Source organism: Entelurus aequoreus, linkage group LG01 (assembly GCF_033978785.1).
Source record: "Entelurus aequoreus isolate RoL-2023_Sb linkage group LG01, RoL_Eaeq_v1.1, whole genome shotgun sequence".
Classification (NCBI taxonomy): domain Eukaryota; kingdom Metazoa; phylum Chordata; class Actinopteri; order Syngnathiformes; family Syngnathidae; genus Entelurus; species Entelurus aequoreus.
In genome coordinates, this window is record NC_084731.1 from 80,835,650 (window position 1) to 80,848,380 (window position 12,731).

The 12,731-nt window shown below is 37.6% G+C and overlaps 1 protein-coding gene across 1 annotated transcript; it reads left to right on the forward strand.

The window, feature by feature from the left end:
* Window positions 1-207: 207 nt before the first annotated feature.
* ndfip2 (Nedd4 family interacting protein 2) lies at window positions 208-11,560 on the forward strand. Its single transcript, XM_062059632.1, has 8 exons — window positions 208-437; window positions 5,636-5,846; window positions 6,011-6,141; window positions 6,266-6,353; window positions 7,081-7,205; window positions 7,273-7,339; window positions 9,937-10,044; window positions 10,116-11,560. The coding sequence occupies exons 1-7, from the start codon at window positions 411-413 to the stop codon at window positions 10,038-10,040; spliced, it is 753 nt and encodes a 250-aa protein (XP_061915616.1). The 5' UTR covers window positions 208-410; the 3' UTR covers window positions 10,041-10,044; window positions 10,116-11,560.
* Window positions 11,561-12,731: the final 1,171 nt, after the last annotated feature.

Genomic DNA, 12,731 nt, shown 5'->3' on the forward strand with positions numbered 1-12,731 from the left:
GAAATGCGGCACTCATACTTTAAAATAAAATATCTTCAACCGTCAAAACTAAACACAATTAAAAGTAAACTATTTACACGGGTAAAACATAACGCATTTGTTTGTTGTACGAATATAATCCAGTGTTTAATGACCATGTCATTTAAATACCTCGGAAAAATGGCGGTAATATACGTCACGTTATTCGTGTATTTTGAAATATTGAGACGGAAGTGGAAAACTTTGAACGCGCTTGAGTCTTGCCAAGATTTCTAGCAACAACGAAGCGAGTGTTGTGTGGACTGCAGCCATTACTGTCAGCGGCCGTTTACTTTGTACTCGTTTGAGCGATTGTTAGAAACTCTTTTATTCACTGTCGGAAGTCATCAAGACAGGTTTTTACGTTTCTTGGCCGGCTTGCTATTCACAGAATGGACCCAGCGAGCCGATACCAAGTGGTAAGTATCAACACTGTACGGCAGTTGGCCTATCTTACAAGTCACAGATAACCAACAGTGTCCTGTCTACCATTTTACTTTTTAATACAATTACTTGTTATATTTGTTTTGGTTACCTCCATTCGAAAGTTGGTAAGTTTCTTGGATTTTATTAGGCAAACTCACGACGACGTCTCATGTACTTCCGCATATGCTAAGCTAACGTCAGCAACTACTAGCGTCACTATCATTATCCTTGTTTTATGCCGAACGTAGTTAAGATGTGAACATATTATTATAAAGAATATCGAATGCCGCACGCTTACAATCAAAACAAATAAAGGTTGTTCAAATTGGTATCGGCAAAACCGACTGGGTATTTACTTTTTATCGTATTGATACGAACATTTCCAGTATCGCCCTAGACATGTCACTTTAAAGGGCAAAGATTATTGAGCAATGCTCCCAGGTTTATCAAAATGCAGCAAAGGCATGACCTGAAACACAAACAGCAACGGTGCATGGTTGATATGTGACATTAATGGTGTATTTTTAATAAACATAGTAATATATTTACTAATTTCTCTTCAACAAAACAGATACTTGCACGTTTCGAGCACGTCCGGCAAGCCCGCGTGATGTTTTTAGGTACTTTTTTTTCTCAGGCGCAGGCTTGTAACTATGCTGCGAGGGTTTGTTATGTAATAATGGATGCATTTTCATTCATAAGCAAATGTAATCTCAGTGCTTCTGATTGTCTGTCTGTAGGTGATTAGTTGTCCCTCGTTTATCATTTGTCAATCTAAAATATCACAAGTTGCATATTACTTACAGTTAAAAAGTCTCCAGGTTGGAAGCGTATTAAATGTGTCCAGTAACTAACGTGTCCGCATCATTAGACTTCCCTAAATCATGAGCTTAACTTGATCAGTGTTGGTGCTAGGAATTTTCAATATAGGGTCCCTGGGACTCCATCAAGTCATAAAAATGGGGTGCCACAGTACATTTTTGGGGTCCCACTTTTTTGTAACCGTTTTGAAAACAAATGATAAATGTATTCATTATCCTGTTGTATCTCACATTCTATTTTGTGTTTTGGAAAAAGGCTGTTATAAACGTTACTTAATTCATCCAAAAAATAAATAAATAATAAAACCATTGTTTATGCATATGTAAATGTATTCAGTTATAAACATGAATTCACTTTCTTCTTTCCTTCATGGATCTAAACTTTACAGCTGCCGGTATTTTTTTCAATATTGGTATTTAATAAGTTGTAGGTGTATTTATTTCAGTATAAAAGTGTAAAACGTTCTTTGCTTCAGTCATGAAATGATGATAATGGTGTGCCAGGGCATACATGCATATGACAAATTTAATTGATTATTCTCACCTGTATGTAGATCATCAGTCATTTAAAAAAAAAACACATCTACACTTTCATGGCAAATAATGCCAACAAAGTTAGTTTCAATGTCATTTAATACAGTGGCACTCAAAGCCTCTGGCATTTCATCTCTGGCTTCGTAATGGCCATAAGCTGTGTGTTCCCCTTTAAGAATGGCGGTATGTGGGGTGAGTGACGTGTGTAAGTGAGTGGGCAAGTTAGGAGAGGGAGGGCTAGCATGTTCAGGAGTGTTACTAGCATGGTGGATGTCCGCTTGGCTTTGTGGAAAACATCAATAAAGAGTTGTAACAAATCGACGGCCTCGTCATTCCGACCAAAGAGCGGAACTGTAGGGACCCACTGCCAGGTAAAGTGGAGGGTGTTACTCCCAACAATACATCGGCCCTGGAGGGAACGTCTCCCCTGTGCTCCTCGACCACGGTCTGGGAGCCGACAAGCAGGATGTAACATGACGTTTTTTGGTGCCTGGTGAGACTGGATCTTTGAAAATAGTTTTTCTTAGCCCATATACATTGCATGCAAAACATCTTACCATCTTCATAGTCGCTTCACTTCTTGGGTTTGTTGCTCGGCATGACGAAAACAATAACACGTGGGAGTCCTAATACCGTAAATGCAGTATTTGTGATTGATAAAACTTTCGGCGAATCAAAATTTAAGAAATTGTACCGGAAAGTTCATTACTTTGAAGTCGACCAATAAAAACGTGATAAACGGGAACGGAAATTTGACTCAGCATATTAAAAAAAACACAGTTTCAACACAGAGAAGGCAGGGTCGGTAAAATAAAATAAAAATCAGCGTCCCAGGGGACGCACAGACTTCTGAAAATGCGCGTCCTTTGTGATTTCATATGCGTAAAAAGACACAAAAAGTGTGTTAACGCCAACACTGTTGATGAATTATCGTGGCCACTGGGTGTGTCTAAAAAAACATTATTACTCCACTCCCAACTTAAAGGCGGCATAATCAATTAGAGATATAGCAATCCAAATAAATTGTTACCGTCAAATTGTCCCTTGTGAAGAAGAGTATTATTTCAATCTGGAGTTAATTTGCGTATTTTCTTACTAAATACATTCAACTTTCCAGTTTGACAGAATAAAAATACATGTACTGCAAGCAAATTCATATCTTTTGAACTTGATCTTTGGCAATGTCCACATGGAGAGTTTCAAAAACACATATTTGGGGTTAAAACGATCTCCATCCACACAAGTGTAGTTTCAAAACTGTCTTATGTCTACACAGAAACATACACCTGCTGTCATGCACACTTTGTGCAATCAGAAGCCTGGAAAAAGCAGCAATACTGACTTGTTGGCATTACACCTTTTGTTAATATAATGTTTATTTTGATACACTAGATGGACAATGAAATGAACATTATATTTAAAACCAGCATGCACTTACACAGAGCCCTGAGAACATTGTGAATCTTTTTTTGTGTGTGTTTAAAGCGCGCGTGCGTGCCTGTGCTGCTGAAACCCAACACTTCTAGAATAAAAACATGTTTAGCCACATGGTGATATATTGCAGGTGCAGTGAAGTGTACATTATTTCTAAAATCAGCATGCACTAATGAGCCGAGGAAACCATTTTGCATATGTTTAAGTGCCTAAAGTGCATGCTGCAAAACTCTCGTGGAATTATAAAGCATTTATTCACTGATAGTGATATATTACATGTGCAATGAAGTGTATATTGTCTTAAACATCAGTACAGACTAACAAGGAGGATGCTACGTGTTTTTTTATTGTTGTTCGGTCGCTTTTTACGCGCGTGCTTGGTTGCCCCTGGTTCAATTTACACAAAAATGAAGCAAGACACGCCAGTTAACTTCATGATCTGTCGTTAAATAAGGACTAAAAACATGAGATAATGTTGCAGCTTTCTTATGACACAGAAAAAAGTTAATGTTGAGTGAAAATAGCAGCATATTTATGTTCAAACATACAGTACGTCCTCTTATTTGGTTTAAAGGCAGTGTTGTTGAGCTTTGGTAACGACAGTGCACAACTGTGACATCATCAGAGGAATACAAGTCTCCGTTTGTGCCATGTGCACGCATACGCTAAGCGGAGCGTTTTGGAACTCTACACTTGGGCCAGCGTTTGCAAAAGCCTGCGTTTTTAAGTACCGGTATGCAGATGAGGCCTAAATGCAGATATAAATATGCGTTTATTAAGTGTCCGAGTTCGTGGGGACAAGGCCTAATTTTGCAACCCAAACATTGTTTTGGTTAAAATCAAAATAAGTACTTAAATATCATCTTGACTCATGATTTTAAAGCAAGTTATCCATCAAATTGTACACTGTAAAATGGTTTGTCTTGGAAGACGTTTCGCCGCTCATCCCAATAGGCTTCATCAGTTCGTGCCTTACTTAGACTTAGATTGGTCATATCTATTTCAGTGGCTGGTGCCAAAACCCCCAAAATGTATACTCCTAGCCTGGGCAAGGATGGTTTTGCCCTCTCTCCTCGGACGAGCGACAAAACGTCTTCTAAGACAAAGCAAACAGTCCAGTTGCGATTGATTGAATGCCCTGAGATGACCTGGATGAATGAGAACCTTCACAGACATGCACTGTAAAATTATAAGAAAAAACTGGTAGCTCAGTCACCAAATTTTACCGTAAATAAAAACAAAACTGTGCTATTGTTTTTCCATTTACCGTAAAAACTGTGCTACCGGTTTACCAATTTCATTTATATGCTGTAAACAAACATACATTTTACAGTGAAATTTTGGCACCGGAGATGTCAGGTTTGTTTTACTGTAAAATCTACCGTTTTTATTACAATGTACATAAAAAACAATTAATAAATAATTGCAATTATTGGACACGCTAACAACCAATTAGGTAACAGTGTTCACTGAGCAATGGGAGGTATCGACTACCAAGAGTTTGGTTGCACCGTCTTTCTGTCTGCTGTGGATTCACTGCATGGAGTGAGAAGAGAAACATGTAATAATAATATCTTGATATATCAACTCAATAACAGAAACTTGTGTTTTGTTTGGTTGGTTTTAAATGCAGACATCCTGACACTTCCAATGTGTCAGTTTTAATTAGTTGCTTTCTAAACTGTGTAGTGTTCAATAGTTTAAACACTACCACCATATAGCCTGCAACTACCTTCAAATATACTTTAATTATTTTATTACCTTAGCTGCACTCATCCTACCTGGTGACGAGACACTCTTTCCACTGGTAAATAGTAACCTTGGTAAGTTGGAAATTGTTTTACTGTATTTTTGGCAGGCATAATAAAAAATATCAGTAATTATTGATATCAATCAATACAAAAAATGTACATCGTGATAGTTTTCAGCCACATCGCCCAACCTAGGATGTAGTGTAAAACAAAATACACAAATATTGGATTATTTTGTCAAAATACTCTTAGTCATCTTCAGATGGGACATTCAACAGGTTCTTGGATTGGGTCTGACCAGGAGACAGTAGGCGTTATATGTGACCAATCAGAAATGAATGTGTTTTAGTCTGCTTTAGCGTTTTGGTAGACTGTAAAGATACACCAACACAGAAGTCATCAGATTATTCATGCAGATTTATTATTTTGTTCATGGCAAGGCTGATGTTATCTTGCTTTACTTTGGTTGCTCGTCACTTGTACCTTAAGTCTCATACAAGAAAGACAAATTACATTAGTCTGAGTTTCTTTTGAAGATAAATGACCGTGCATCGCTGCCTTTGTGTTCCTACGATATACAACCAGTGCCAGAGCTCAACGACACCCTTAAGGATTGTGTTTTCAGGCTAACCCTCTTGTCTTCTCTTCCAGCTGCACAATGAAGACGACTCCTCCGAGACGTCTGTCAGCGAGCAGCCGTCGTGCTCAGCAACACAAGCCGGAACGTCACAGGGCCAAAACCCGGCACAGAGCAGCGTGCCGCCCGCCCCGCCACCAAATGAGGTTCTAGAAACGGGGGGTGCAGATGCGCCGCCGCCTCCTTACGCCTCCATTGAACTGGGTGCGACCGCAGCAGCTCCCGGTGTGTATCGAACAAACTGCCCTGTGCACCACTTTTTCGTTGAACATGTAAAAATAGCACGTCTTGTGGTTTAAATTCCTCTCGACTGTTTGTAGGTTTCCTTGACAGCGTGGCCGCACAATGATCTGTGTAGCCTAACCGGGCCTCCTGTTATTTTTCCACAGAAACCAGTTTCCAAAGCGACTTCCCAGTACCGCCGCCCTACAGCGTGGCCACCTCACTGCCCACGTATGACGAGGCAGAAAAGGCCAAAGCTGCCGCCATGGCCACTTCCACTGTGGAGGTGATGTCACGGGTGAGGAGACACACTGCCATGCATCGATTCTTACTGCTTATGCACATATGCTTTTAACAGGAACTGCACTTTTTTATATTTGTTTTGTTTTTTTAATTATTATTTCTGCACGTATCACCAACAGGATGATGAATTCCTTCCCAGAGATGATTTCAGCGACACTGATCAGCTGAGAGTTGGGAATGATGGAATCTTTATGCTGGCCTTTTTCAGTAAGTCAAAGACTGCACCTGAACAGTAACAACAAACCAGATTTTACTCTAGTCTATTCAGTTTTTGACTCAATTTCACAACATTATAGTCAAACTACAATTGCAGTAAATGTAGTCTTAAAATACAAAAGATAAGGCAAATTTAACCAATAGGGCTGTGAATCTTTGGGCACCACACGATTCGATTCTTGGGGGTAACGATTCGATTCAAAACTATTCTCGATTCAAAATTAATTATTTTTAATAACATTGGGTGCCAGTTTATGATTAACTACATTTCTCGATTAAATTCATTACAGCTATGATACATTTCTATATTTCTGAAAAAGAAATATGGTTTTGTTTAATACAATTCTGCCCAAACATTTAATAAAGTTATATACAAATAAGGCAGCAAGAGAAGTATCCCACACTTCTCTTTTCGAAAGTAAATCTGTACAGCAGATATAGGCATCTACATTAACAATATGATTAAAAAAAAAATCCCGTCAAGTCTACGCAGGAAATTTTGGGGATGTAGTTTACTTACCACACCAACCAGGTTTTAATTTTATCGCGTCACACGTTCCGGCACTATTGTGATAATTTTGTTATTGAAATACTGCAGGATTTATAATGCCGTTACACCCATACTTGGTAATAGTTACTACTTAATGTGAGTGGTTCTTTAATAAACACTCCCTTTCTTCATCCTAAACTCTCTTCATTGTATTTTCTTTCCCTCTAGTGGCCTTCCTGTTCAACTGGATCGGATTCTGTCTGTCCTTCTGTTTGACCAACACCATCGCGGGACGCTACGGTGCCATCTGTGGCTTTGGCCTCTCCCTCATCAAGTGGATTCTCATTGTCAGGGTGTGTGCATGTCTGGAGTGTAATGCGTGTACAAAAGGGTAAATAACATGATTATTTGTCTTTTCAGTTCTCTGACTATTTCACCGGCTACTTCAATGGCCAGTACTGGCTCTGGTGGATCTTCCTGCTGCTTGGTGAGCTCTGCTAATTTACTTTGTTTCACTATTTAAGTATTTTTTGTCATATCTTTTTCACACCTTTTTTAGGATACAATTGTTATTCTAGTATTTTAGTCATCCTGCTGTGTTAAAATATACATTTGACACTGTATTGCACTATTTGCATTTTGTTTTATGTACAGCACTTTGGTCAACAGGAGTTGTTTTAAATGTGCTGTATAAATGACTAAACTATGATTTAAACTTGGATAAATATTCCATATATTTTTGGCACAGATGCATCGATCAGTGTCGAACAAATTTTGATTAAGGCCTTTTAATGCCGATCACAAACATCGATCCCCTCTGATTGCCACTGTATTTATTTTTAGTCCCCCGGTTGACAAGTGGCTAGCAGTTAATCATGTCTACATACACAATGTAGAGCCACTCCCTAAGTTCATAATAATCACCTTTATTACGGCAAATAAACTGCATTGATTAGTATCTTAAGTAACATTATCACCGGAGGACGAGGCTAAACATGTTACACACCGGGAGCAAGCCAGGAGCAGGCATGCTAATAGTTAGGCTATCTGCTAAGCTAGCGTTAAACAACACCATGAAATAAGTGCTTAGTAAAGTTTAAGAAGTGTCGATTCAAGTGCGTTACAGCACGAAGTAGGGAGTTGTTAACAGGCAATTAACAATTGGATTAATAAGAGTCGAGAGTAGTGGTTCTCAAACATTTTCCATCAAATACCCCCTCAGAAAACACTTGGCTCTCCAAGTACCACAGTGTCAACCAAAATTAAAATACGGTAGCGTCATAGGCCAAAGTATTCATTAAAAACAACGTAGGGGTATATAAGTATATTTAATTTATTTGGCCACACAGTTTGAACAGTAACAATGTATTTGAATATAGAGAAAATAAAGCACTGTACTTAAATAATGAATCAAATATTTGGTGTACCACTAGATGGAGCCTGCGCACCACTACTGTTACGTGTACCACAGTTTGAGAATCATAGGTCTAGAGCAGTGGTGTCAAACGTACGGCCCGTGGGCCATATCAGGCCCGCAAACAGGTTTCATTTGGTGATGTGTTGCTCAGTATAAAAATTAGCTGCATTTTTTTTAACCAAAAAAAATGCTGTTCTAAATTTGTCCACTGAATCTCCCAATAGCAATTCAAGTGTAACCCACATCACACATAACACTGTTTAAAGATGACGTGTCAGCTGACTTTATGCGCTCTCCGGAATGGCTGGCGCTACTCGAATCAGCGCAGGTGCAAGCAATCAGCTGCTTCTGTTGTGGCTGGCCACAGACTGATGCAGTATCGAGGCACAATACCTTCTTTCATTGTAAATTATCCACTCAACGGATAAAATAACGAAACGGAAAGATGCAAAGACTTAAGTCAACATGACCATCATCTTTGTACTTTGAGAGTGCTGCACGTAACTCTTATTGGTTGACTGCGATGCTCACCCTGAACTCCATTGTAAAAAAATGTATTTCTACATTTGTTGTTTATTCTGTTTTATTTTATGCTTAAATCTAGCATGTTCACTTTGATTAGGTTTGTAGTTATGTTACCTTGATTTCGGCTATGGTGTCATTTTGATAATAGTTTTGTTTATATTGTAATTGTAATATTTCAATGATGATAAATTAATGTGTTGTGGCAGTTGCGGATGCCATCAATGCGGCGGTAAAAGGAAACACTCGATAGCTTTTCCAAATGCGTCTTTAATGAACTGCCACCATGAGAATGCTAAACAGGAAGTTCTTGAAAGTGTAATGGTTTTGTAAATATACTGAGACAAAGTCTTAGTTCATTGTGTTCTTCATAGTGGTTTTTGAAACTGCACAATTTTTTTCCTCAGAATTTGTTTCTCTACTTTTGGGCAAAGTGAAACAAAGAAAACAATCTGAAGTTGTCTTTATTTTTAAGTTATTATGCTATCATTTTACCAGCCCGGCCCACGTGGGAATAGATTGTCCTTCATTCAGCCCCTGAGCTAAAATGAGTCTGACACCCCTAGTCTAGAGAGATATAACAATATAGGATAATGATAAAATAATTAAAATAATGAAACAACTGTTGGTTGTGTCAGCATTGTTATAGTCACTACACAACACGTAATGGGAAGGCGGATCAATCAAAAAATTGGTAGTGTGGATACAAAAGTATCAGTATGTGATTGATATGAAGTTGATATTTTTAATTTCTCAAAATAATTTTTCAATTTTTTTTTTATAATGTTGACAAATTTGGGGAAAACATCCCTGTACACAAGGACTTTGAGGGCAAAAAAACTTAAGGATAAAAAAAAAAGAATAATAATAGTAGATATGATTTTTTACTTTTTTTTGTTATTGTATACTATTGACTTTATTTTGATCAAACAGTTGTAACATAGGATAATAAGAAACTAGTTTAAATATTGTGTTGATATTCTCAATAGCACTCCCAATAAATACATTGAAAAAAATTACAGTTAATACATGTGATTGGTATCAGCCGATCTCACTCATAGATGATTTCCATCGGCAACATAAACCCCAATCAAAACATCACTCATTTTTGCCGTCCAAAAACCTTTCCTGCTCATCTTTTGCAGGTCTGCTGCTGTTCTTCAGAGGTTTTGTCAACTACCTAAAGGTCCGCAATATGTCCGAAAACATGGCCACCTCGCACAGGACGCGCCTCTTCTTCCTGTACTAACAAGGTACAAGAAAACGGGATGTGCGCATTCCGAATCAGTCAGTAGACTTCAACTCCGTTTGTGATTCTCAACAGTGTTTGCCGTGCCGTTCCCCATCACCCCCCGCCCTCAAATGATCTGCCAGGACATTGTTGCAGTGAAGAGAGGAGAAAGAAGGGCAGTAAGAGTAAATGTAGAGAGAGAAGTGTATTTAAAATGCATGGCAAATACTAGATCTAGATGTAGGTTTAGAGTTGTGCCGATAAGCCAATATCAATCAGGATCAAGTCTTACTCCAACCAGGGTGTTGACTCCCCCCTTACATCGTTCATAATGTCTTATATTTCACTTAAATTGACTTTTATAAGTACATATTAGACCAGGTCACATATTGTATGATGGCTCGCCACACAGGACTGAGCATGTATTTTCTTTTAGGCAACAGCCAGTTGAATTGGAACGATATCCAAAGGGTGAACAAAAAGCATTTTAGCACATCTGAGCCAAACTGTCAAGGTTTCATTTCCGGATATTTCTGTCTTATGCAGACATTTATATCGGAGAAAGGCTGCACTTGTTTCAAAAAGGAATCAAATAGAAACGTAACCATCAGCTCAGGCCATAGTCCTTAAAATAAAGTGTTGAGCTGCTCAAAGAGGTCTCGTTTAGATATGGTCAAAATGCAGCATTTTTATAGCACTATGCAATGCAATTACTCAACAATCTTAATCCTGGATTATGAAGTCCTGTGATGAGGATTGAGATCCAATGCAAACGTTGGGCAATACAATGAAACGAAACAACGTGACCGGCCATGCAATACTGCAGATATTTCTCTGCGGTTTTCTAACTATATTTAAATTTCCTTCACTTCTTTCAATGGAAGTGTTCCGTGTTGATGGGAGCATCTCGAGTGACATTAACTGGTGATATTTGCTAGCCTGTTGGAGAGCGGCGGCGAAGCGTCGTTTAGGGTGCACAAGCCGTGCGAGTTGAGTCCGACTGGACAAAGCGAACCCGTCAACCTGGAAATAAGATGTAAATACCAGCTTAATACCAATTCATGATATTTGCACTTTGGACTTCTGTACAGTATAATTTGTGAATCTGCTTAACTTGATGTGGTGGTGGCGACAAACAAACAAACAAAAAAAAACAGCCTTCCATGTTTTTGGACTGGAATTCTTAATCATGCGAAATATTGTGCTGTTTTTTTTTCTCATTTTCTTTGCACTTTTTGCTTTTCATGTTGATTTTTGTCTTCTCGTCTCTGAATTATGACCGTTTAAGGTATTTCCTAACTTTATTCTTTCCCCCCACCCAGCCTTTTTCAGCCATATCCAAACTTGCTGCATGATTTAAGTGCTTGAATGAGTAGCAGGGATATCAGGAGCTCATGGTTTATTTACAAAGCCATGAACCAGTGCAAAGAACAAACATATTGAATTACTTTAGAAAATAATGTTACGGTTATTTACTGTTAACTGGAATTAATTGATGTGTTGAAAAATGCCAATAAAAAAAGCAACATGTACTATAAGGTTTTATTTTTTTTGGCCTTCTTAAGTTAGCATTAAAGGCAATTATTACTGTCACAAAAGATGTTGGACAACAAAATGGTGAAAAAATGTATGCTCTGGTTGTTGATTTTGAACCCATAGATATAAGTAGATACGTAAGCGACGTGCCTACTGTTAAATAAATCATAACTTGCTTATTGGTTTTCATGCCATTTATTTTAGTCAAGTAAAACATGTACAATAATAAAAAAAATATATATATTTTAAAATGTCTAAACAAAATAGAATAAACATCACATTATATAAATTGAGATGTTTGCAGCAGTACAATGTTAACAGTCCTAAATTGGTGAGGTAAACAAATAAAGAATATACAAAAAATAATATGGCACAGTTGCAAATGCAAGCTTATTTAGTTACGGCAATGTAACCATGATATGTCACCAGAATGCGAGGCTAAGTTGCACCGCTTCCAATTTGAATATTGAACAATGTGGATGGATAAATTCAATGTTTTAGTGTATTTATTATTTGAGGTTATCTGTAGATATTTATGTGAACTGTTTTTAAAAAAAAAAAGATAAATACCTTTTCTGTATTTTGGGAAAAAAAATGTTAACTAGAGAACGACAGGTGCTGACTCGTGGTGCACAGAATTTTTTGACATTTTTTAAATTATTTAACTGTCATCAAACACGGAAATAAAACCTTACAAAATATGCTGCATTGTGTAATATGAGACTTGCATGTGTGCAATAGGCTTGTTTTTACTATTGTTTACATGATACTTCTTTATAGTATGTAACATTATCTTACATGTATTTCCAGCATACTTAAAACTCAAATTTTTTTATCTACCAGTTTGGAATTTAAACGAAACGTAATCTCGTTCTGCAGTACATATTTGATGTAAATGTTTGAATGGCAATGATAAATCTGAATCTGATGCACAAATATCTAGCATTGTGCACAATTCCTTCTAACAAGCTATTGTACTGAACAAAACATCCATACAAAAAGTTCTGTCTTGATCATGAATGTCAGAAATGTGGAATTCAAAAGTCACTTCTTAAACTATGCATAGTCTGTTTTTAACGCTTTAGAAAGTCTTGGATTTTAAGCAATAATGCTCACCAAACCTCCTCAAATTGTAGTAATGTGTTAAATTTACCTGGTTACATTTCCTTAAGT

Coding starts and splice junctions, on each gene's coding strand:
- ndfip2 (XM_062059632.1), top strand. CDS start 411: ATGGACCCAGCGAGCCGATACCAAGTG. Junction 6,354..7,080: donor CTTTATGCTGGCCTTTTTCA/GTAAGTCAAAGA, acceptor CTTTCCCTCTAG/TGGCCTTCCTGTTCAACTGG. Junction 7,340..9,936: donor GTGGATCTTCCTGCTGCTTG/GTGAGCTCTGCT, acceptor CATCTTTTGCAG/GTCTGCTGCTGTTCTTCAGA.